The sequence below is a fragment of the Pteropus medius genome, unplaced genomic scaffold, assembly GCF_902729225.1.
Source record: "Pteropus medius unplaced genomic scaffold, Ma_sr-lr_union100, whole genome shotgun sequence".
Lineage (NCBI taxonomy): Eukaryota > Metazoa > Chordata > Mammalia > Chiroptera > Pteropodidae > Pteropus > Pteropus medius.
In genome coordinates, this window is record NW_024345919.1 from 325,273 (window position 1) to 350,380 (window position 25,108).

Genomic DNA, 25,108 nt, shown 5'->3' on the forward strand with positions numbered 1-25,108 from the left:
TTGGATCTCTGGAAGATAGGAGAAAAGGATTTTTCATTTCACCCTTTTGTGGCTTCAGTGTTGTTGCACATTTGTCGTTTTTCACTCTTCACAGCTTTCCTGGAAGAAGGGAGGATTTTAGAAGAGATTCTGGTAAGAGTGGAGTGTTAATTTGCAAATGAGCTAGTTATGTTTTCTTCATGGATTCAGTCGACCTCCTGGAGACATGGGTGCACTGGGCAAGAGTGAATGAAGGCGACTGACACTCTCCTCCTGGGCCATTCCACACCAGTGTATTCTTTTTTTAGGTGTGGAGACTTGGATACCCCAATAATGAGATAACTCAGGTCTCAGCTTCCCAAGCTAGCTGTGTGATCCTGGGCGAGTCAATGCACCTCTCTGAGTTTCAGTATTCTCATCTACAAAATAAGCACTTTCAACCTTTACGACTCCTCAGGTTCTGTCCTGCTTTGCAGTGCCAAAATTTCAGCTCTACACAATCCGGGTTCCACCCCATCCTGAAGACCCTCTAGGTCACCTGGGAACTGTTTGAATCTATGCCATTCGCCTTCCCTACACTCCTTTTCATAGTTTAGCGTGAACCAGGGAATCTGGTTTCCAAATGGGCTAAATATCTCCTCTTAGCCGCCAGGCAGCGGCGCTTCTGATGCAGTAAACTTGATGGTCGATATTGAAAGGAGCGGTGGGTCTTAAAGGCACTGTCTGGTTGTGTGTCCCAGAGTTACACTGCAGTGCTAAACGTTGGAGCGAGGCAACACCAGGGAATCCAGGCCTCAGTCTTAATCCGATAGGGTGCGCGAGGGGAGGAGAGAGACCGGGAAGAGAGAGGGATGAGAGGGGAGAGAGACTGAAACCCAGCGGAAACCACGAGGTAGTCAGGAACCACAGAGAGGATCGCAGAAGCACAGGGAGGGGATATGTAGACTGGGACAGCGGAGCCTCGCAGCCCACGGAGAGACGGGGGACGGGGGTGAGGCGTTCAGCTTCCTCACGCCCCGGCGCCCTGCGCCGCTGTGGGAGCTGGGCTCCGGCCCGCCCCAGGCTCGGTTCCGGTGTCCCGAGGTTCCGTACCTCCCCGCCCCCCTCCTCCGGATGGGGCTGGCTCTCTTCTTTGCAAAGCCAGGCTCGCGGGGAAATGAGGTGAGCAGTAGCCAGCCTGTGTGTCCTGGACGCCGCTGACCCGGCACGCCCGGCCAGTCTGCCTGCATGAATGCCTCTCCTAGCCGACCCAGGTAAGATCCTCCTGACCTTCCTGAGCCCTAGGAGGAACACACCTGATTGCGCGGGTTACATATGATGAGGGATCCCGGTGAAACTGGAGGTTGTGGAAACATTGGGGGTGGGGGTGGGATCTGCTGTTCGTTCTCATCTGAATTTTCTTAGTGCAACCTCGAAGTTACAGAGGGCACGGTAAAGCTATTAACATGGACTGTGGCCTGGCTGTGGTGTCCACACCTGAGAGTTGATGTCCCCAGGAAACCACTGGGACAGACTACCTCCTTCATGAGTTTCCAGAGATGGCTAAGCTCGCTTCTTTCTCCGTTAGTTCTGGAGATGTGCTCAGGCAAATGGTGTGGGCAAGGCTGTGGACATGGAGGTTGTGTCTGCCTCTTTCCAGCTTTCTGGCAAAAGTTTGAGCTGGACACACTGGCTCTTCTTGTTCTGGGCAGTGCTTCCCTCATCCCATCTGGCCACCCCCATCAATCTTATGCCTATTTCCTTTGCATTTTAGAATCCCAAGACTTGAAAGAAAGACAAGGCAGAACTCCTGGGGTTTATCTGAAGATACCTAGTAATACTAGGGGAAGGTTGCCTTTCCTAATTTCCTTCTAGGGTGGAGGTGGGAGGTCTAGTAATTGGAGGAATTCCTGGTTTGGCCCTAAGGATGCATGGCGTCACATTCCACAAGAAACAGAGTTACTCTCAAGGAGTAAAAGAAGAGATGAGATGTGGCCATTAAAATGAAGTTGTTAGAGCTCAAACAACTTGTTCACATTCATCGACCAACCTCATGCCTGGAGAAACTTCATTCCTCAAAAATTTCTTAGCAAGGTGCATAGGCTCCAAGGCCACATATGAATGAGCAGTTAATAGTGTACTCCTAGGATCTGTGTTCTACTGGACCTGGAACAATTGTGAGGGAGACTCTATTCCACACCCAGAATTAAAGAGGGGTAAGGTGGAAGGATTGTACACATCACGATCCCTAGTTTTAGCTAAGGAAATTTTTAAAAAACTTGTAAAAAGTAATAAAATGTTTTCATGACAGCAGCAGATGTAAAACTCCCACCGCACCACTCTGGATTAGGACAAAGAAATTTGTGCAGGGAGCTGAGCTGTCACCTCTGCCAGCATCTGTGTGGGCACATCACCTTTTGGAGATACTTTTTTTAGGTGTGGAGACTTGGATACCCCAATAATGAGATACTGTTTTATGGATAAGGAGCCCTCTGCCTGGGGGCTTTTCAAGAGGGGCATATCTCAGCTGAGGCTCTCTCTCTTTAAGCTCTAGAAACTAATATTAGAAATAGATTGCAAATGCTGCCTTTCTATCCCCCACCCCAAGGTCTCACTTTGTCCCTAACCTGATTCTCAGGCTCGCTGTGGAACAGGCACACTCAAAGAGAGGCATCCACACTATTCTAATGTGAACTGTTTCTCTCTCTCTCTCTCTCTCTCTTCCCCCCTCTCCCACCCCTCATTAGACAGCATCTATCAGGTTAGAGGGCAAAATATCATCATCTGTTTCCTCTCTGAGCAAATTAGTCTTGTGCTCTGGGTGAGGTTAACGTTTATTCCTTATATTCAGTGATGCCTCTGCCTTTGTTTCTTACTTGAAGATCATGTATCTTGCTTATACCCTACATCCCTAACCATGTCACCTTCACTGTTGCTCACAACTTGAACTGGCTGCCTTTGATGGTGTACAGTGAGGTCGCTGGTGAGGTCACCAGTGTTTGCCTGAAGCCCCCTCCCCTGGGCTCATTTACTTTGTAACTTGCTCAGAGGTTCTTGTCCTCAACTTGCAACTTGGGCCAAGAGCTCTACTGGGCATCAGGGGTATTTGGGATCCCCTGGGTCTCCAGAGGGCATGTGGAAGTTCTGGTTTCCCCTGTCCACACTCAAAGGCTGTTTGGGTTTGGAGATTTGGGGCTGGGCTCTGGTATCTAGTGCTAGAAAGAAACCATTATGATCAACTGACCAAAACCTAGCCAAACTGGGGTGCTGCGACAGTGCTCAATTTGACATTGTCATCAAATGTGAATGCTTTATTTGTTTTTTTGCTCAGCTGTATTCAAGGATCATAGGCCTTGAATGAAATCACATCTTTATAAGGAGGCCACATTATAAAGGATGTTGCTACCACCACTTCTCACCTTTACTTTTGGACCATAGCAGTCATTTGATGTCTTTGCAGATTAGCTCATTGTTGACTCCTCTGCCAGGACTCTCCCATCACACACTTATGTGATCTGTCTACTCTAACTGAAATCACCAGCCCCAGGGCTGCAACTGCCTTCCAGAGAGGTTTCCACTGTTCTGCTCCCACTGGCTACTGCTTTTGCACAGGTGGCATGTGGTTTTCAGCTGCTTGTGGCTTTGGGCTGTTATTTACAATTCTGTTGTGAATTATCACCCATCCACTTGCCCTGCTGATGGGGTGCTTTCTCTTTGGATGCCTGCTGCAGTTTATACTCTTTTGATTTTCATTGTTCTTTTATCTTGATCAGGATCTTTTCTCTCTTCCTCTCCTTCCTCCCTTTTGCACCTGTGGCTTGGCCATCAGGAATCACGTTTTTTTTTGTTGTTGTTGTTTTTTTTGACTCTTCATGATCATTCTTCAAATTGTACTAAAACCATCATTTTGTTGATTTGATCCAGAACCTTAGTATGTACAAAGCAGAAACACTGCATTTATCTTTCAGATGCCAGGGTTCCATATCCTTTTTATTTCAGTGTATACAAGGCTCTGACTTCTAAGAGATGCCCCAGTATCCACTCTGCTTTATACCTGGTGGGTATTCATTGCACATCTGCAGAACAAATGAACATTTCCAGAAAGAGGCAAGAGGGTAAAAACAGTGTTACAGCCAAGAGGGGATGGGATGTTTTAGGAAATGGGATCCTGAGTAGTCATATGCTGTTATGAGAGTCACCTTAATTTATTGAAGCCTCATTTGATGTGTGTGAAGATAGAATTTTTTAGATAGGGGAACACATGTCAGTGCACTCAAGTGCAGATACATAAGACAGCAATAAAAACAGGAATTGAAGTTCTTTTCTAGAGTGAGTTGACACTGATGATTCTGTGAGTTAGTGGTCTGCTAACCACCTTTTCTGCTAGGCTTTCCTCAAACCAACAGTGAAGTTCTGTCTTCAGAGAGAAAGTGACTGGCAATCCACAGGAGGGAAGAAGGATAGCTCCTGTTTCATAGATGCCACAGGGAAGGAGCCTGTTCTAGCAGTCAAGGAGTTAAATTGAGTTCGTTCCATCAGCCATACTAACAGGCTTGAAGCAACCTGAATCCTTTGGTTTGAAATAGATCAAATAGTGGGCCCTTTCTGAGACCCCAATGGACCTGAAGCAGGAAGCTTCTTTCCCTTCTCAGGACTGGTGTGGGCTTTTGGTGCAGCTCTGGGGTCTCTGGTAAAAGAGAAATTTCCCTTTCTGAGCCAGAATTGTACTAAGGTTGATGTGGAAGTGGCTGTGGGCTTCCACTCTCCAAGGATCAGAATTGGAGAGTACAACTTGAACATTCATTAAAAAAAAAAAACTTCAAAAAAAGCTGATTTGTCCAAAACACAAGAACAGTGAGGTACTACCTGCCTGCCCACCCAACACACCCCACACACCACCAGGAGTTACTGAGCTCAATGAATAATAAACATACTTGGCTACACAAGGGAGTATGAAAAAAGGCAGCCCCTATGGCTCATCTGCCATGTCATCTAACTGATCTCTGAAATTCCATCTTTCTAAACATTTTCAGTGTCTGGAACCTGGGGAAAAGTAGGGGATAGAGATGGGAATGGGGCGGAAGAACAACTCCTAAAAAAGTTTGTGAGACCCAGCTTGCATGGAGATAAGCTGCCCCAGAAGGCAAGGATCACTTAGGTGAGGGTGTAGAGAATGGGAAAAGAACTGGTCCCTGAGAAGAGAAATGACACATAAAAATGATGATGGAGCAGAGGGCGGGGCAGCAGAGAGAGGAAGCAAGTGGAGTGGGTGGCGAGAGAGCAAACAGATGGAGTAAGAGGAAGATGCAGAGACTTGCAGAGACTAAGTGCAAGAAAAGGCAAAAGAGGGAAAAAAAGCAGAAGATAAATGAAAGCAGCACCTTTCTTTCAGGATTTTTCTCTTCCCCTTTTTCCTCTGGCAGAGGGAGAAAGCAAGCCATCTAGGGGAACAGTATGGTTTTTGTTCTATTGAAGCCTTCTCATTGAAGCTGTCAAGTCTCAACCTTTCAAGGCAGCTCATTCTATTTTTATATTTTGCAGAATTGAAATTAAACAAATGACCCCATGATGGCATTTTTATGAAGATTTTACCCAGTACACCCACACAGCCAGTGCTGGGGTGGCTGAATATTTAGCATGATATTACATTTAATTAGATAAGAAGGAAGCCTGGGCTTTGATAACAGCCTATAAAGAACTGTTTTGATGAGGGTGAAAGAAGCCAGAAAGGAACCTTGTTCTCTGGCTGGGTTTGGGCTTGTTAATAGGAAGAATTCCAGTTACTTGAATTCTGGAGGACTTCGGCAGCATTCCTTTTTTTTTTTTTTTTTTTTTTTTGCATTGGGTCTGATTCCAGCCCTTGTGAGACTTCTTGGTCCAGTTCTCCTTGGAGATCTCATTGATGGGAAACGAAAAGTTTCCCTTTGCCGGAATTTACCCTGAGTGGAAGCCCTGCTTAGAATCTGGGCTCTCGCTCTATTTGTTGGCCTGGTCAGAGCTCATGTGTACTCTGCTGTTGTGACCATGTTTAGGCAACAAGAATAATAATGTTGTATATGTCATACTTAGTTAGAACACAGCAGATAAAGTTTCATAACCATTCTCTTGGAGGAAAAACTCACCAACAATGCGTGTGAAGGGGACCAATTAATAATATAAGGTTGGTTGGGTAGGTGTAAACCTATAAGACTATTCAAGGGGCCTGTCACTCCCATGCACATGTTTGTGTATTTACTGGCTCTTTTGCTATACATATTGAAGTTTATATGCTCCTCTATCTATTAACCTCTAAAATGCTGTTTTGATAAGTCTGGTGTCTGAACTGGATAGGAACAAGACTGCTGTTGAGTCAGTTCTGGCTTCAAAAGGAGCGATGGATCGGATGGTGGGACTCCTAAAGGAACTCTTCTTCCTCCTGGCTAGCTTTGTAGAAGCTGATCTTTCCTTCTGGAACAAAACACGCTTTCTAGTTGGAGAACATTCCCTACAGTGACTCTAAAAAGGTACCTAGTCTTTGATGCAGAGAGTGACTGAGAGCATTGACATAAGCCATATGGATGTGTGATCAAAGACTTGAGGAAATGAAGGACTGACAATTTATTAAGAGGAAAGAGAAGCCAATTTCCTTCCCTTCCCTTCCCCCCGCTCCCCACTCCTCCCCTCCCCTCCCCTCCCTTCTTTTCTCTTCCCTTCCCTTCGATTAAGCATTCACCATGTATTTGTTCTCAGCATTATTTCTTCTTGGCTATCTGGTTCAGGCAGTTCATCTGGCATGGCCAAGGAAAATTTTTATGTGCCTTGTGGGAAAAGGGAAATAAGATAAACCCAAGTCAGAACTTTCTTTAGTTCAAAGTATGGCTTCCTGAGTGTAAAACCTCCATCACTCATTCAGGTCTCTCAGCTTTGTTGTGCTCAGAGTTGAGCATGATTCCTGAGCATCAGTCCCACAGCTATTGGATCTGAACACAACTGTCCCCATCATTATTTTGTCAGATGTTTTCCCCAAACTTCTATACTTAGACCATGAGCCTGTTTGTGCTCAAGTCTTTATTTAAATGAATCCCCAGAATGAGTTCCTCAACTTGTTTGGAAGTAGAGAGCTTTAACAAAATTTTTATCTGAAAGTTTCCCCTTTCCTGTTGAGGATGACTAGTTAGCTTTCTCATGAGTATGAACAGTAAACAAAAACACGTTTAACTCTTCATTATTATTATATTATTTTTATTAAAATATGATTCATATCATATTATTGCCAATAGAGCTCTTTTGTTCTTTTATTTAATTATCATGAGAACCTTATGCAAAATAAGTTACCATTATCTACATTTTATAGTTGCAGAAACTGGGGCATAGAGACACGATACCCAAGATCATGCAAGCAATAAGTGGTAGAGCCAGGACTTAATATTATTCTTTCTCTTGTGGATTCCATTCTAAATTTTCAGTGCCTTTTCTTCTCATAGCCTTTCCCATCATCTTTCGTTAGTTCTCTATCTCTGTAGGTAGGAATTTATAAGCACCTCCTTCTAGTTGACAAAAGGATTCTTTAAAACATGGGAACCATAAAACATGGAAACTCAATTAAAGGAATTTAGAAGAGAGGTAGAACATACTACTTTCATTGGGACCTACTACCTTTCTTTTAGATTTTGGTATTTTAATCACTGTCAAATTTTATTGACACTTAAGTCAAAGAAAATGCTGAATGAAAGTTGGTATTATACCTACTTCTTATAACTATGGTATCCCTTTGTTTTTGTAGATTATCCTGAAGGAAGATTCTTGCCCCATAGCCTGTTCCAGCTAGACTAGTGGCTAAATAAATTTCTATGAGGCAAAGTAATTATAGCTGAATTTGAGGGAAGCTACCATTCCAAAAGAGAGCTGAGGAAAGTCCTTTAAGGTTCAAGCCTATAAATGAGCCTTTTGAGGTCTTTCTACATCTTAGCTGGGCCATTCTCTCCATTTGAATTCAGCTGGCAGCAATCAATAGAGAATGCTAATTACTGGTTCTGGCTGGTCTTTTGCATGTATGAGCTTCCTGCTTCTTTGTCTAAGAAAGTACAAACTCAGGTGAAAAAGGCTGTGCTGGCAGCTTTATTTAGCAGTAAGGCTAACCCAAGCTGAATGATATATTTTGACTTGTCAAGAAGCAGGAACAAGTTAGTGAGGACAGCAGGTTTATGTTCCTAGAGCATTTTCCCAACTGTGAATGAGGGGAAAAGGCTTCTAAATTTGAATTTAAAGACTAATTTCACTTATTTCTCTTTTTTTCTTCCAAAGTTTGATTATTCTTAACAAGTCTGGATACCTCATGAACCTGAGTTTAATGTTAGTGCTAGGTTTGACTCTTCTATCTGAGGCCTGGTATCTGTTAGCAACAGCAAATTTAATTTAGACATTGAGCCTTTGGGCTATCTTATACCTGCATGAAAATAATGATACTGTGATCAAGTTTGGACAACTGATCTTGGGAGAGTATAAAAAGTGCTACAAATAAGCCTGGAATAGGAGAGAGAAGAATACAGACACTTGCACATTTTATAGATTTTATTCCTGTATAGACAGTGTAAAGAATTGAGTTGATGGGTTGGAATCTAGGTTTTTCAGAGCACTGGTGAAGTGTGCTTATCTCCTACTCTTTTCTGCTAGGATATCTTATCTCTACCAGTTGCGGACAAGTTGTAATTTTATTCTGTTCTGTTCTTGTTTATTTCTGTCATTTTTTTTTCCTACATCCTCTTTTTATATTCTCACAACAAATATTTGTTAAACAAGAAACCATTTGGTTATTGGGGATACAGCACTGAATAATTTTTTTCTTCAAAGATTCATGGTCTAATGAGGAAGATACACAAAGTAGAAGAGTCAAAGACAACTTGTTAATGGTTATAAAAAGGTAAGAATAAGATAGCATAGCAATACCAAACTTAGAGCAGTGAGCAGAACAGCCCAGGTAAATCTGCAGTGAATCTTTCCAAAAAAAAGGTTGTATTTGAGCTGGGTTTTAAAAAGTGATTAGACATGTTCCAGATAGAGAAGAGCAAAATCATATTTCAGTTGGACAGCATGTGTAAAACCATGGAGTTGTGAGGTGCTGGCTGTGTCTATGAAGAGTAATGTAGTAGATCACAGGTGTGCTATAGGAGAGGTGATGAGGCTGGAACAGCAAGCTGGAGTCACATTGTCAAGCTTGTATGTACAGCTTGTACTTAACAGGCAACTGGGAGTCCCGGACATTTTTCAGCAGGAGGGTGAAAAGAGAAGATTTAAAAAAAAAAATAACTGTGGCAGCATTGTGGAGGGTGAACAGAAACAGGGAGAGTCCAAAGGCCAAATGCCACATGGGACTGCTGAGTAGTCCAGGTGAGATTTGATGAACTCTGAAGTCTGGCAATAAAGGTTAGAAAAAACTATCTAGATGTGAGAATTAGTGTAAAGAAGAGTCATCAAAGTTTGGTAGCAGGTGGATGGTAGAGGCTGAGGGAAGGAAGTGGAGAAGACACAGATTGCATTAAAGTTCTAGCCTGAAGTTATCTGATTTAGGTCTATAGCCATAAATTGAGATATGAAGTACCAGATAAGAAGCAGAGTAGAAAGAGAAGGTAATGAGATCAAAATTTGAGCAAGATAAATATTTAAAAGAGGCCAGTGGAGTAGAGGTATAGGGGTCATTATTAAACTTTGTAAAAACAGTTTCAATGAAGTTTTGAAGAAAGATGGTTGAGGAGCAAGATAGTAACATTGCCCAGAGAAGTTGGAGGAACAGAGAGTTTGGGGACTCTACTTCAGTACTTTAAGGAAAGGAGAAAGTGACAACTTAGAAGAGACGTAAGAATGAAAAAAAGTTTTTTTTTCCAAACAAGAGGAAGCCCTTGAATATATTTGTCAATAAAGGGGGAAAACTAGAGAGAAAGGGAGAGATTAAAGATACAGGAAAGTTTGAATTGTATACTGAAACTTACTGGATTTCATTAACCAATGTCACCATAATAAAAATGAATTTAAAAAAAAAGATACAGGAAAAAGAAAAGACAGCTAAGAGTAGGGTCTTTAAGAACTCAAAAGGTAACTGTACATATTATATATGTGTATGTAATTATTATATTATAATATGTAATAATAAACATATATAACATATAATTAAATTTGTAGATGAAAGAATAAATGGGAATCAATATTTATGGCCTGCTAAGCTTGGTGCTAGGTATTTTACATTTATTGATTTATTTCATTCTCATTAAAACTTTATAAAGGGAGAGAAAGTATGCTCCTTTCTTGGAGGAAGGTAGAAAAGTAGAAAAAGATGAGTGTTATTTTCTGAAGTGTAGCTATGAAGAACCATTGGAAGCCACTTCAAGAGGTAACATCAAGAGGTAACTAATCAGTAATTTCTATTTCCTTCATGAAAAAAAAGTGAAGTCATCTTTCGAGAGGAAAGTAAGAAGTGGAGTAGGGAGTTCAAGAAGAATGAAAAAGTTTTAAAGAGTCAAAATTATTGACTGTGGGCAAGCAAAAAGATTTGCATACAGTGCTGATAACTGTTGATGTTGGACAGCATACTTTGTTGCACTCAGTGTTCACAATGGCCCATGAGTAGGGCAAAGAGCAGCTGATTGTAGCAGAAGGTTTGGCAAAACCACAAGGCATTGCGATTGCTGGTGAAATGATTATTGAGGAAAGTGACCTAGAGGATAAAAAAGCCAGATGATGATTGATTAACTGCAAGATAATATTGAAGAAGAGATTTAAGGGAGGAATAAATGAGCATTTTAGAGGATTAGAGGTTGATATGCTGGCAGATCTCAGAGGTTCTTTGAGATTCTAGGGTTTATACCTAGATAAAAGGTTGTTTCAGCAGTATGTGTGTCAGTGGCCATGTACCTTAAATTAGCATTGTCTTATTTCTGTTATCAAAGACGAAGCTCTTTATTATTAAATGGGTGACCAAGAAAGGTTGTGAAATTCAACATTGGCTAGTCCTATCCTTCTGGGACTAATTAGGTATGGGCCTCTCTGGAAACTGAATGCTGTACTAGATGACATCTCATAGTCTATCTGCCACCAGGCTCTATGTTATGCATAGGTGCAGAGCCCAATTAACAGATATTTGAAGAGTTTCTAAAACAAATGATTACAAACTTTTTCCACCTGGGACTTTTGAAAGTCCAAGCTACAGAATTATTTTTAAATGGGCTTTATCATTTTATTTTATTTCACATTGTCAGCGACTTAAAATAAATTTGTCTCTTCCAGAGAACAATTTCTATCTCTCACTTCATGAAATTTTAGTTTCTTGAAGTAAATTTTCTAGGCCATTTCCCACATTTCCACTCCTGCCAAATAACAATGGTTTCCATTTTCATCCAATCAAGTATATTCTATGGGGTTGATTCACCATTGAGCTACTTACTTTCTCCAGGTGTTGTCACCAGAAGCTGAGGCAGACAAAAGATCTGTCAGTCAGGGAATAGCACCAGTAGGTGATGAGCCCTGCCTATCTGGCCCTTTCTGACTTGTTCTGTTAGAGTGCCCTATGGTTTGTCCTGACTATCTGTTCCCCTTCACACACATGCCTGCCCCAATATCAGGCTTTCCCTGTTTCAATGATGCAGGCATTTTGCTGCATCATTGCAACATCTATAGTTTGGTGCAACTGCATGTCTCTGTTCTACATACAATACCAAGAGAACATGAGTCTTTAGATATCTATGAACAATTGTTGTCATTCAAAGAGAGCTTAGAAATCAGAAAACAAAATGTCTTGGCTATGTTTTATCTGCCTGTTTATTCGTTCACCTCAATTACAGAGCACTGAAGCAAGGTTTTAAAACGTTCTTTCTAGCAGAGAGGCTAGAACCATGTGTAGCAGCAGTAGAGCTTACTGGGTCTTAGAGCGGGAAGGTTCGTGGGTATGGATAAATTTTAAATAGTGTGAGCATGGATCTTCCTGATTGTGTCATTGATTACCTGGCTTCTGGCCTGCTAGGGTATGCACAGACTGTGTGACCCACCCAAATGGGGGAATCTGAAGCAAGGCTCCTTGTAGAAGTGGAAATTCTTCCAAGTCACTGCCCTGTTGGTCAGTTTGATGGATTGGATGCTTAGGTCTGCAGAAGCCAGTACTAAGCAAACATCCCTACCTCTGAGATTTTTGTCACCGCCGCCCCCCGCAGGAAAGGCATACTAGAAAAGGGTAAAATATGCTTTGAAAGAAGGAAATCTCCAAGTTCTCTCTCTTACATACATAGGTGGGAGAAGGTCATTTGACTATAGACAAGAAAATATATGGAGACTAAGTAAATTAGTCTCCCCAGAAAATGTCCTAGTCTTCCATCTCTGTCTCCCTGGCACATTAGTTAATAATAAATTATATTGTGAAACTCTCAAAGAAATCATACAGGCTCTTTTTGTTAGAGCTTGAGGTCCCTAAGAGTTTAGCTGTACAGAACTCATGGTCATTTTGGAGAATTTTTTCCTATTTGCTGATTATTTTACTCTCTGATTTTGCTTCCCCAAGGGAGAATTTCGGTTGGACAAAATGTCAGTTAACAGCCATGTAGTCATCCATGTTAATAGTTTTACTGAGTATATACTTAGGCATGCTAGCCATTAAGAGAAATGTGAGATGTAGTAGGTGTTTCAGTTTATCAACCATCTCTAGGCTTTGACTGGTCTGTTCAGATGCTGTTAACTGCTTCTAAAGTGTTATAAATTGTGTGTTTGTTGTCTGGATTGTCCCTGTGTTATATGTGTTATTATTTCCATCTGTTCTTAAATTACTCACTCGCTGATTTTATGTTTTGTCTGTCCAATTCTCCCCTGCCCCAGTGAAACTGAATCTAGCTTTCCAAGTTAGACCATTTTGCTGTTGAGTCTCTGAGACAGAAAATAGTAAAGCATTACTACTTATAGCCCCCTTCCTCTTATAATAAACCACTGTCTCTATTGAACATTTAACTGAAACCCACAGTCTAGTGTTTCAAGAAGTCATCTCTCAAACATGGGTATCATTAAGGTCCAGAAGTTTCTAACCATAGATTTACTGTCTTTGGAACAAACACTGGAAAGCAGCCTAGCTCACGTCTAATGCAGGAAGGGCAAGTTAAAAAACAGTCTTGGCATCCTTCAGATCACTGACCCTCCAGGCATTACAACCTCCAAATTTTACTTTGATAACAGCTTCTTGGTGCACTTGTCTACCATTTGGTTGAATTACTGCAAAGCAACAGACAGTAACCCTCTGCTTTTTTTTTTTCAGATCACCCAGCGTAGTGTTAATGGGCTCTTCACTCTGTGCTGAGGTGACAGATGTAGGAGAAGCAATCCTAGGAATGAGCTATATTAAAACAATTTAAAACTCTGTTGCTCAGTTATCAGAGCATAGGTGGGGCATGATGGCATTTGTCTTACCCAATGTTGCATAAAACAAGAAAGTACTCTTCTGTGAATGAGCTTTCCTCAAAGTAGTCACAGAGTTTCAATAAAAGATGTTCATTTGACCTTGATATTGATCCTAGTCAAATTTATATCTAAAGAATCATCATTTTTATCATTTTTATCATAGTCATCGACAACTTTTATTGCAACTTTTATGTGCCAAACACTATACTAAGCACAGTATATTCATGATCTCACTTAGCTTACAGCATTGCTGTGAGTCAGTACTATTACAGATGAGGAAGTCAAGACTTCGGAGACTTAATGACATTTTCAAAGTTATTTTACTAGTGTTCAGAGCTGGGATTCAAATGTAAGTCTGATTTCAGAGCCTGAATTTCCAGCACGACTGTGTTATATGAAGCAAAGCCGTCAGAAACTATTTACCAGACATCTCCTCTATATAAGGTGCTATATTATGTTTATGGGGCTGGGGGTACAAAGAAGCATAAGATACCTCTCATCCCCGCATGGCTTCGAATGTTGTTGGGCAAGAAATCATTTCAAAAATAATTAAAAACACACTAAATGCCCAATATGTGAAACATAATAAATATTACATTAATAAGGAAGAGGTCTTGGAGAAGATGAGATTCATACAGGGCCTTGACCAGTGAGCAAGATTACATAGGTGGAAAATAAATAGGAAAGCATCTCACACTAAGAAGGTGATGTGAACAAACTCTAGGGATGAGCAAGTACAAGGCATGTTATATTGTTGAATGGTGGGACTGGGGTGGATGATGAGTTATCCAGGAATGAAGTGTTTCTGTACTCATCTGTTTGGTCAACATATATTTACTGAATGCCTACTATATGGTGTTTTATTAGGGAAGAATGAGAGATAAGATTGAAAAGGTAGATTAGAGACTCACTGATAGTAATTTTAGGAGTTGGGACTTCATTTTGTAGAGCCAAAGTAGTCTGGAAGCTATAGATGGATTTTGAAATCTTCTCTGACAAATTTCCAAGCTGATTGCCTCTGTCATAGCCCCCTTCTCTAAATTTTTCTGGACTTTGCATTGTGCAGTTGGCATTCCTCTGAATGCCAGAGAAGATAGGATTGGGGAATTAAACTACTGTCAAGTCACCAAAGCTCAGAAAGAGTTTGAAGAAAGTATAGAGAGAAGGAGGTCATAGGTGTTAGATGTAACAAAGAGAAAATAAAGACATTACAGACCAAGAGAAATTTGTTGATTGATTTTGATGATGGATCTATCAGTGATCTGGAAGAACACAATTCAGTAGTGCAGTGGGGGCAGTAGCCCTATGTCATGGGATTAATAAGTAAAAGGAGAGATGATGGTCACAGTAGTATACACTATTCATTTTAGAAGTTCAGTGGCCAAAAGAAAAGAAAATGAAGATGATAATTGGAGCACAGAATTGATCAAAGATTTTTTTCTTCTCAAAATGGGTGAAACCAGTACATATTTGAAGATGTAGGATATAGACAGAAGGAGAAATTAAAGAAATTGGAAACAAAAGCTGTAACAAAGGGAATTCTATCTGTACACTGAGATTTTATAGCTTTATATTCTGATAGCTAGATGAGTAAATGTTTAAAAACTGGATGGTTTCATTGGTGCAGTTATTACCTCTTTCCCATACTACTTGCCTCCAAACTCAGTTCTCTGCCCTTAAACCACAAGCTCATATTATCCTTAAATCTATCTACTACTGAATGATGACCGTATGGCAATGATTGTCAATTTATTATTGGAGCTATCTTCTTCCTCAAGCAGATGAGTTTTCTGTTGATTGTATTTACAACATTTTAAAGAAATTTCTGTTTATTCGATTGTTTTTTTTTCTTTCTAATTTTCTATCTTCATGACTTAGTATTTTCGGATTATTGAAGATTTTCCCTTTGTAAAATGAATGAATGAATGAATAAATATTTGACTCAAAATTCTTCCACCCAGGAAAAATGTGTATACATACATCTGAAGCACAATGTATTTCAACAATTACCTACTGAGCAACTACTTTGCACCAGAGACACTGCACGTTAGGATTTCAAAGAAAAGTAAAGTTACAGGCCCAGCTATCAGAGAAATTCACTGTTTAGGGAAGAAATCAGATTTGCAAACAGATACTTTAATTCTATTACAATTAGGGCAGAGGTAGAAATATGTCCAGGTGCTATATTAATATAGAGGGGGGTGGGGCATTCAACCCTACCTGGTAGTATGGAGAAGTTTTCTGGATGAGCAGATGCTTAAGCATTTATATTTTGAAGGATAAATGAGAGCAGGCAAAGAAAGTTTGGAAGAGCATCCTAGGCAGAGAAAGCATAAGCAAAGTCACAGGGGCCAAAAAAAGTGTGGTTTTTATAGAAAATATTTAGCTATTTGAAATTACTAGATATAAAGTAGGAGGGATGGCTTGAAGGAGATGTGATATGCCTGGGTAGATGCATCAGGTAAGGTTGTCAGAGACCTTATATACCATGCTAAGATCCTTAGACTTTTTTTCTAAAGACAGTGAAGAATTATGGAGGAATTTAAGCAGGATAATGTCATAATCATATTTATGTGCTGATCTAGTCTGGTTGCAAGTGATTGCTTCAAAAGAGTGTTTCAGTTAGAATGTCTTTGGCTTCAATTTACTGAAAACTCAACTAATAACTGCTTAAACAAATACATGATATTTTTCATTCAATAAGTAGTCCAGAGAAAGGTAGTTTCTGGCATTGGTTTAGAAACTTGACGATGCATTTGAGGACTCAGGCTCATTTCCACTACATCATCCTCACCATTCTTACTTTTGATCCTCATGCTATTACTGTGTGGTTACAAGAAGGCTGTAACTGCTCAGGTACCATGTTCATGTTTAAGGTGGAAAAAAGGGGAATGTGGTGGTCAGCATTATCTGTCCCTTTTCAAGGAAGCACAGACTTTCTTGGAAGGTTCCCAGTACACTTGCCTTCATATCTCATTGGCCAGACCCTGGAAAGAGCCACCACTCACTGCAGAAGAGGCTAGAACGAAATATTTATTCTTTCTAGCTTCTATAAAAAAGAAGGGCACTTGAAGTCGAGTCTTGACTTAGTCAACCAACATTTGTGCCACAGAGACTTATCTATATCAAAGGCTTGAAGATTGGACTACTTTCTAATAAATAACATCCTGTGCCAGGCAATAGAGGTGGCAAAGTACCCAACTCAAAGCAAAGCAGTGAACACATCTCCTAGCTGTTAGAAGAAACAAAGCCAGAGGAGGAAAGGCACTGGGGCTTGGGTGCCATTAGCATAGATTGTGACCTGGGTTACCACAAGGACCTTCTTACTGCTCATCCAGTAGACATCTGGTTCATCTCCAGGTTTGTTGTTGAAAATTAACAAATCCAGCTTTTGGCCATATAATTGACTTCTCTTCTACCTTTTTGAATGCCAATATGTACTTAATCCCTTTACCTTTTTCACCCAGCCTCCCAATCCCTCTGTCATCTGGCAATTTGTTCTCTGTATATATGAGTCTGTTTATGTTTTGTTCGTTCATTTATCTTCCCCATCTTTATTTAAATAGAGACAACTGAAAACAATTTATAGTAACAATGGGAATGAGGTCGTACATTTTGTTCGTATGAAGACAATGCATCGACGTGAACATCAAAAGCAGCAGATGATGAGGCAAGGGGTAAATGATCATTATACCATTTTAATCTGTTTCTGGCTTTAATTAAGCTCCCACAGTGACAGATCTCTGAACTAGACATGTTCCCTGTCCTCTGCTCTCAAGTACCATCCAGAATAACTGGAAGATAATATACACTTAGAAGTTACCAAAAATAAATAAATAATAAGTTCTAGTGGCTCTCTGTTATTCTGTATATGGAAGCCACTAAAGTAGGAACTCGAGGAGAAAGTTAAGCTATCCAAAGAAAAGACTCACAAGAGATATTGAATTTGATTAAAATAGACTGCCTTTCACAGCCACATGCTCCCAGCTGGAAGAGGGCACCTGTGTGAATGGCAGTTGTTCTGTAACTTTGTATGTGGCTCCTGAGTGTTTTAGACTGAGTATGAAAAAAGTGCTTAACATATCACAGGCACTCGGTGTTTGTTTGTTCCCACCCCCTTTTTTTTTTCTCAGCATGGATATATTTCTTTTCCTACAGGCACAAAGCCAAGGGCCTGTGTGTTGTAGTGGATGGAGCAGTAGACTTGATAATAGTTATCAAAGTTACCAGCGATGTAGTTGAAGGTATTATCTTTCCCATTTACTTCTGAAGACTCTGAAGCTTCAAGACACTAATTAATTTGCCCCAGATCATGGAATTAGAGGAAGACTTAGCATTGGAACCAAGTTTGATCTGATTGTAAAACCTGTGCTTTTTCACTCCTACAACATTGTGTCTCCCAGAAACCAGGAGAACTGGTTTCAAGTCCTAGCTCTGCTACTTTATAGCTCACTATTACATGACTCTGGTCCTCAGTTTATTTATCTATCAAATGGAGGGGTTATGCTAGGTGTTGTCTGATATCCCTATTAAGCTCTCAAGTTCTGTGCATTAATGCTTAGTCTTAAGCAGGATTTTAATCAGCATAATCTTAATCAGTCTGGAATATATGGGGCACTGATAAGAGAAATTCTTTATTCATTTAATTACTATCTATTGAGTGCCTCCCTGAGAATACAGCAGAGACCAAAATGTCATGGTCTGTCTTTGAAACTTACTGGTAGAAATGGAAAACAGACACTGAATATGTTACGAGCATCGAGAATCATGTGGAAAGATAACAGCATATGTAGACATTTCTGAGGCTAATTCATCAGCCAGTTCAGTGAACATCTGCATGGGTTTCAGAGCAAGCAAGCAATAGGGATCCAACATCAGAGCATAACAGACACAATATGCCACCTGAATTCAGTCTTCTTTCCTATTATTCTTTTCTTTTTCTATTATTCTTTTTATTTCTCACATAACTCAGTTTCGATGGAGGTTGTAGGAAGAGCATGAAGCATTGAACTGTGTCAGCCTAAAAAGGAAAAAGTGAGAGAGGAAGAGGGGCTGGAAAAAGGTAAGAATAATGGGTTATTGCTTAAGAACATTTTGCAAATACTGCAACAGAAAGTATATGAAAGGCTAGAAGAAAGTGAAAAAACACAGATTCATAGTATTTCTGATTTGGAAGGGATCCAATAAGACTTGAACTCCAAACTCATCTAATTATTTAAATTCCATCTACAACATCCTAGTAGGTTTTCTAACTTCTACGCTTTCATCGAAGGTAGCTGTCTACCTCACAAGGCAGACCATTTGACTGTGGGACAGTTCAGGCTGTAGGAGGGGCACTTCTTTTTGTTGAGCTGACTTTTGAAAAAATAGCTTCTATTATTGGGCTTTAACTCTGCCCTGAGTTAAATTAACATGATTCAGTTTTTCTTTTTCTTTCTTTCTTACCCCCTCTCCTTTTTTTTAATTCTTCAAATAATTAAAAGTAGCCATCATGTTTCCCTTACGGCTTCACCAATGTACACTAAACTCCTGAACTCGACTTTTTCACAAAAAATGTTTTGTAATCTTTTGATTCTCTTCTCTAGCCACTTTGTGCTCCTCTGTAGGCATTTCAGTTGGTTAATGTCTCCTCAAACGTAGAAACCCCAGAATGGAGGACAGTACTTCTCAGAAGTCAGTTGGAGACTAGAGCAGGCCTCTTTCTAGACATTTGGACTTGGGTGTAGCCCGAGATCAATTTAGATTTCTTTTTTTTGCAGCTGCTTTGCTCTGTTGACATATATTGAGCTTATAGTAAACTAGATTTGTGTACCATCAATAAAATGGCTACAACTCTTTTTAATATATAATCATTTTGCCTATATTTCTTTATCTTGTTAATGATGATATAAAGATACTGCTGGATACATTACTAAAATCTAGATAATCACTGTTTTACAATTCCTTAATCTATTATTGTAGTTTAATGACTGTATCCAAAAAGGCAATAAAGTTCATTTGACATTCCTTGGTTTTAGTGAAACTTTAGTGGCTGCTATCATTAACCACTTTGCTTTCTGAATGTCTCTAGAACCATCTTGTGAAATAATATAGTTTTGGAATTCTGCTAGAGATCCATTTCATTCTCACTGTTGTATAATTTGTAGACTCTGCTTTCTTTTCTTCTCATTTTAATTACACACATGCACACACACACACACACACACACACACACTCACACTCACTCACTCACTCACATGAAGCCAGTGGGGGAAAGTGTGTACGAAGGAGCAGCAAAACTACATCAGATGAGTTAATGGTGGAGCATGCAAAACTGACAACTCAGGTTTGGGAGAAAGGAACAGAAAACTGAGAAATCTGGAAGGAAGCCTCCAACAGATCATTCTGGGGACCAGGGAAGGCTCTTTAAATTATGATGTCTTTGTTAACACACTCACTTCATGGCTGGCATGAGGGAGATGCAAGTGAAGCACTCGTCTCAGGTACAAAATTTAAGTAGGTGACAGAAAACTCAGTAATCAAAATAAATATTAATGTAATGTATTTTTGAAATACTAATAATACAAAATAATCCATGATGAACAAAATATCAAAACTTAAAATAAAGGCAGGATCAGTATGTTACAGTTTTTCATGCTCTATTTTTCTTAATAACACCTTTACTGAGCTCTAATTCACAGACCATATAATTAACCAATTTAAAGTGTCAAATCCAATGGTTTTTAATATATTTGCTGACTTGTGCAACCATCATTACAATCAATTTTAGAACATTTCATTACCCCACAAAGAAGTTTTGTACCCATTAAGTCATTCCCTAACTCCTCCCCAATCTCCCTATCCCCGGGCAGCTACTAATTTACTTTCTGTCTCTATGGATTTGCTTATTTGGGGTGTTTCTTACAAATGGAATCATATAATATGTAGTCTTTTGTGACTGGCTTCTTTGACTTCACATAATGTTTTCAAGGTTCATCTATGTTGTGGCATGTTGTATGGTTATACCCCATTAATTTATCTAATCATCAGTTGGTGAACATTTGAATTGTTTCTACTTTTTGGCTGTTAAGAATGATTAGGCTATGAATAAAAGTTTTTGTAGTTCTCTTGGGTGTACATCTAGGAGTCAAATTGCTAAATCATGTGTTAACTGTGTACAACATCTTGAGGAATTCCTAGATTATTTTCCAAAGTGACTGTACCATTTTATGGTCCTGCCAGTAATAGATAAGGATTCCAGTTTCTCCACATCCTTACCAATACTTGTCCTCTGTCTTTTTCATTATAACCATCCCAGTGGATATGAAGTGGTATCTCATTGTAATTTTGCTTTGTATTTCCCTGATGGCTAATGATGTTGAGTATTTTTTAATTTACTTATAGGCCAATCTGTGTATCTTTGGAGAAATGTCTATTCAGATCCTTTGCACATTTGAAAATTGTTGTTTTATATTTTTATTATTGAGTTGTAATAGTTCTCCGTAACTAGCAGGTCCTCAAGTAACATTGTTTCATTCAATGTTGTTTTGTTATAATGCTAATGAGATACTGTAGGAACTTAACTCTTGTTTATATCAATTAGCCTAAGGTAAAATTGGTTTTGTTACATTGTTTCTCTTAGTCACAGATTATAACAATGATGTTAAGTGAGGACTTAATGATATTCTAGATGCAAGTCCCTTATCAGATCTATGATTTATAAAATTGTTTCCAGTTCTTCAAGTTGTCTTTTCACTTTCTTGATGGTGTCTTTTGAAGCATAAAAGTTTTTAATTTTGATGATGTCCAGTTTATTTGTCTTTTATTGCTTGTGCTTTTAGTATCATATCTAAGAAACCATTGCCTAATCCAAGGTCACAAATATTGTGCTTATGTTTTCTTCTGAGAGTTTTATAGTTTTAGCTCTTATATTTAGTTCTTTGATCCTCGTGCCCTGTATTTAAAAAGCAAATTGCATAACATTTAAGACTCATACTCCTTTCTCACTCGAACTTCATCTGACATCATGATTAGGAGAAAATATGTTTAGCAGAGACTTTTTTTACAGGTGAATCAGAGTGTTGCAGTTTTATAAAACAAAGATGCACTATACATCTGCAGAGATTTTGTTATGATTGTAGAGCTTGATTTTCGAAGTGTTCAAATGCAGAAATGTGGGTGACTGGTTAACTTTACAGTTGGCCTGAAGTAATTAAAAAGTATAGGAAGCTGCTGGTGTCCCCATTTGAACACTACCACCAGCTATGCTCTCTTCCTACTGCACTATTCTTCCTTCTCTGGAAAGAATTTTTGACCTGAGATCTTTGTAGTTGCTTATACATATGAGTACATCTCCACCTAGTGCCTCATACCTACCTGTCTACCCCACCTTTCTCCTGATTCTGTGACTGAAAGCAGTTTGGTTTTCACAGGGCCTTTTTTATATATTAGGATAATGATCAGCTCTGTTTCTTTTCACATGAGCCCCCACTCCTTCCTTCTCTGCCTGCCTTCCTTGGAGCTAATTCATGCATATCTCAGGATACTTCTTTTTAATTTTTCCTCTTGCTATAGATAGAACTTAAGAGGTTTCCATGGAAACTCTTGGCCAGAGGTAGGGGACTTTTGAACAGGGTGACTCTTGCTCATTTCTATGGGGCTCTGGGAGTGTCTCCCTCACTCCTTTTTCAACTCTCCCCGCAACCTACCCTTGGACAGCTCTTGGATCTGTTTTTGTATGATACTCCAGAAGTCCCAGAGCTTTGTGTCTCAGGACCAAACGGATTGTGGTGACAATGGCCCTGAGAGTTGTAGCTCTAAGAGTTGCCTCCTGCTGGGTGGTTGTCTGACAGTTTCAGAAAAACTCAAATCTGGTGTTTTTCACAGGAAAAGGGTAGGTTCTTAGTAGCACTCCAGGTACACCCTATTGTGTCATGAGGCAATTTCTGGTTAGAAGAATAGGATCCTAAATCACCACCTTTGTGTTCATGTGATTGGACAGAAATGGAAAAGCCTTCTGGAAGTTATCTCAGCCATTCCTGTGCCTCTCCATGGCACTGTGTTTAATCTGATGCTTAAGCCAGCTAACCCAGATGCCTTTCTTTATGTTGAGCAAAACTTTCCAAAATTCTAAGAAAGATTTTGGGATTGGGGGATGACACCTGTGTTGATCACACCTGGGTCAATCATACCTTAAGAACCTAGTCCCATACAACAGGGATGTTTTGGGGTTTTGTTGTTGTTGTTGTTGTTGTTGTTGTTTGTTTGTTTCAAAATGTGATATTGAGAGTGGGAAATATTTGGGTAGATCCTCTGTACCCACTGATCTCCCAGAGATCTAAGGCAAATCTAGACAGATGTGTGAACTGCAGCCAGTGGTGGGGCCTCCTCCTTAATATTAGGTAACTCTTGCTTAGACACTATCTCCAGTGCTTCTCTCTAAAATCTCTGACTACCTCAGGAATTCAAATCTAAGCTTTGTTAGATCAGAGGTCCAAAGTGAGGAAAACTTGACCCCTGATGCTTGAGTAGATTAGGTCTGACTCTAAATAGGGACTTATACATGCTGGGTCTTACATGAATACCAGGTTTCAGGCATTCACACTAAAAACAAAAACCATGCTGGAACTAGAAGTTATTTTGGAGTCTAGAGGTTCTAACATATGGCTAACATGTATTAACATGTATTAAAGATTCCCAGGGGACTGTGCAGTTACTGCAAAGACTCCAAGAAGCCACATATGCACTGAGCACTGCTAGTGGACCAAATACTTAAAGTCATTGTGCTATTTTTCTAAATACAAAAAGCAATGCTGGGGGTGGGTCTCCATAGTGTAGTGGTTAGCATGTCTGCTTTACACGCGGAGGGTCCTGGTGCGCGGGGAGCCCCCAGGTGTGCCAGGCTGGTGGGGGGAAGTCCGGGGGCACTGGCCTGGGTGCACACAACCCCAGGTTGGGGAAGTGCTGCATAGCCAGAGATCCAATTCTTGTGGGGAGAATGGCAGCATTGGTAGGTTGGGGTGAAGATGGGAGGGGGGAATTAAAGAGGGGGAAAAAATAAAAGCAATGCCCATACTTGAAAAAATTGCAAACTACTGATTTATTATAAACCTGTTATGTTATAAATGAAATATGCAGGGGCCTACATAGAAAGAGTGAGGTAGTGACTGGTTTGAAATCACAAGCCAGGACTGAAGGCTTTGAATGGGGTAAATGTTAGTGTCAGCACCTACTGCTGTGCTTACCCACATTGCCGAAGGTACCGTCTCTGGTGCAAAGGAGGCCTCTTCTTACCAGCGTTTAACAGTACTAGCTCAGAGCCTGAGAAAAAAGTACACATTAAAATAAAACTTAGGTTGTTTCACCTTCTCAGAATAAATGAATGTCAACAATTAAAGAAAAAAACACAATTCTTTTTGGTTGAGGGTGGCGGGTGGGGGATGGAGAAGGGAGGACAAGAAAACAGCAATTCTAAGGGTGTCCATTTTTTCATTACTTTTTTTGAAAAGCAAATTAATATTTTAAATTAAGTTTCTATCATAGCCTGTGAATCATAACAGAAAGATTGGTTAGCCTCCCTTTTAAGACCAGAACTGAGAAGAGCTTTGAACTTGAACTTAATTGTAGCTTCAGATCTTGGTGCCTTTCTCTCCATTCTGAACCAAGATCAGTCAAATCCAGGATTTATTTCTTTAGGCAATTTTTAGAAAGAGTTGAGATTACTAAGGTCTATGATTAAGCATTATTGATTCTTAAATTATTTTGGGTGTGAGGTTTAAACTGATATTGAATTCCAAGGTTCAGCTTAGTACTCTCTTATATTCTGAAAAATGCCTCAAGTTTTCCATTCTGAAGACCTTACAGTTGGTAGATGTATATATATAAGTGTGATATTTAAGTGTATGGGAAAATGGATGCATGTAGGGGGTGACTATATTATGCATTATGAAGAAGTGTTCAGGAACATATGTGACCATGTGGCTTATAGAGGCTTGGCAGGACACAGATATTACACTCAGACAGGATAATGGAGGAGAGTTTAATAAAGCAATTCTTTTCAAAGGTGTGGGTGGGGTTAAGGGAAATCAGCAAAGGATAGTGAAGCACCGTGGAGGTTGGTTAACAGCCATAGGGGAGGGCTGCCTGAAGGGAGCTGTGGCCTTTAGTACAAGGATGTAGTCAATCTGCTGTGATGTGGCAAGTAGAAAGTTGGGGTCAAATCCTAAGTCCCCATCCTTATTCTATCTCTAGCTATTGCCTCCCTTGGCAGGACCCAACCAGAAGCTAGAGAGCAGGGAAGCCAGTTATGTTGTTCATAAGGGTCAACCTCCTAGGTCTCAGAGCAAAATGGAGAGGCAGAGAGAGCAGATCTGGAGGGCAAATGGGAAGTATCTGCATTTGGCCAGAGTCAAATGTATAATTGCAGGTAAGGTAAGACTGTTTTCTAGGAACACTCAGGTATTAACCTGGCTCACCTAGACTTGCACCTAAAAGTGTTTTCTACTTCAGGATCTCTCTTTTTTCCCCCACCCATTCCCTTTCTTTCCTCCTGTGGTAGGGAGAAACCTTATTTCTAAAGTATGGCATCTTGATTAGGTAGAAAGTACACGGGCTCTGGAGCTAAATAAATAAGATTAGCTTGAAATCCCAGCTCTGCTATTATTAAATGTGGGCCGTGGGAAAGTTTCTAACCTTCCAAGTTCTAGTTCCCTCACTGGTAAGAGGTAGGTAATATTAAACTTTAAAAGTTAGTCTGAGAATTAAACAG

The 25,108-nt window shown here is 40.0% G+C and overlaps 1 protein-coding gene across 3 annotated transcripts in view; it reads left to right on the forward strand.

Moving 5' to 3' along the window:
- Positions 1-668: 668 nt before the first annotated feature.
- GRAMD1B (GRAM domain containing 1B) overlaps positions 669-25,108 on the forward strand; it is a 220,056-nt gene continuing 195,616 nt past the window's right edge. For 2 of the 3 annotated variants that reach the window (XM_039874828.1, XM_039874829.1), the window contains exon 1: positions 669-1,232. Coding sequence is in view for 1 of the 3 variants with exons in the window: in XM_039874834.1 (XP_039730768.1) it covers positions 1,207-1,232 (26 nt within the window). In the remaining 2 variants the exon portion in view is untranslated. The remainder of the gene's footprint in view (positions 1,233-25,108) is intronic. The other variant, XM_039874834.1, reaches the window with a different exon arrangement.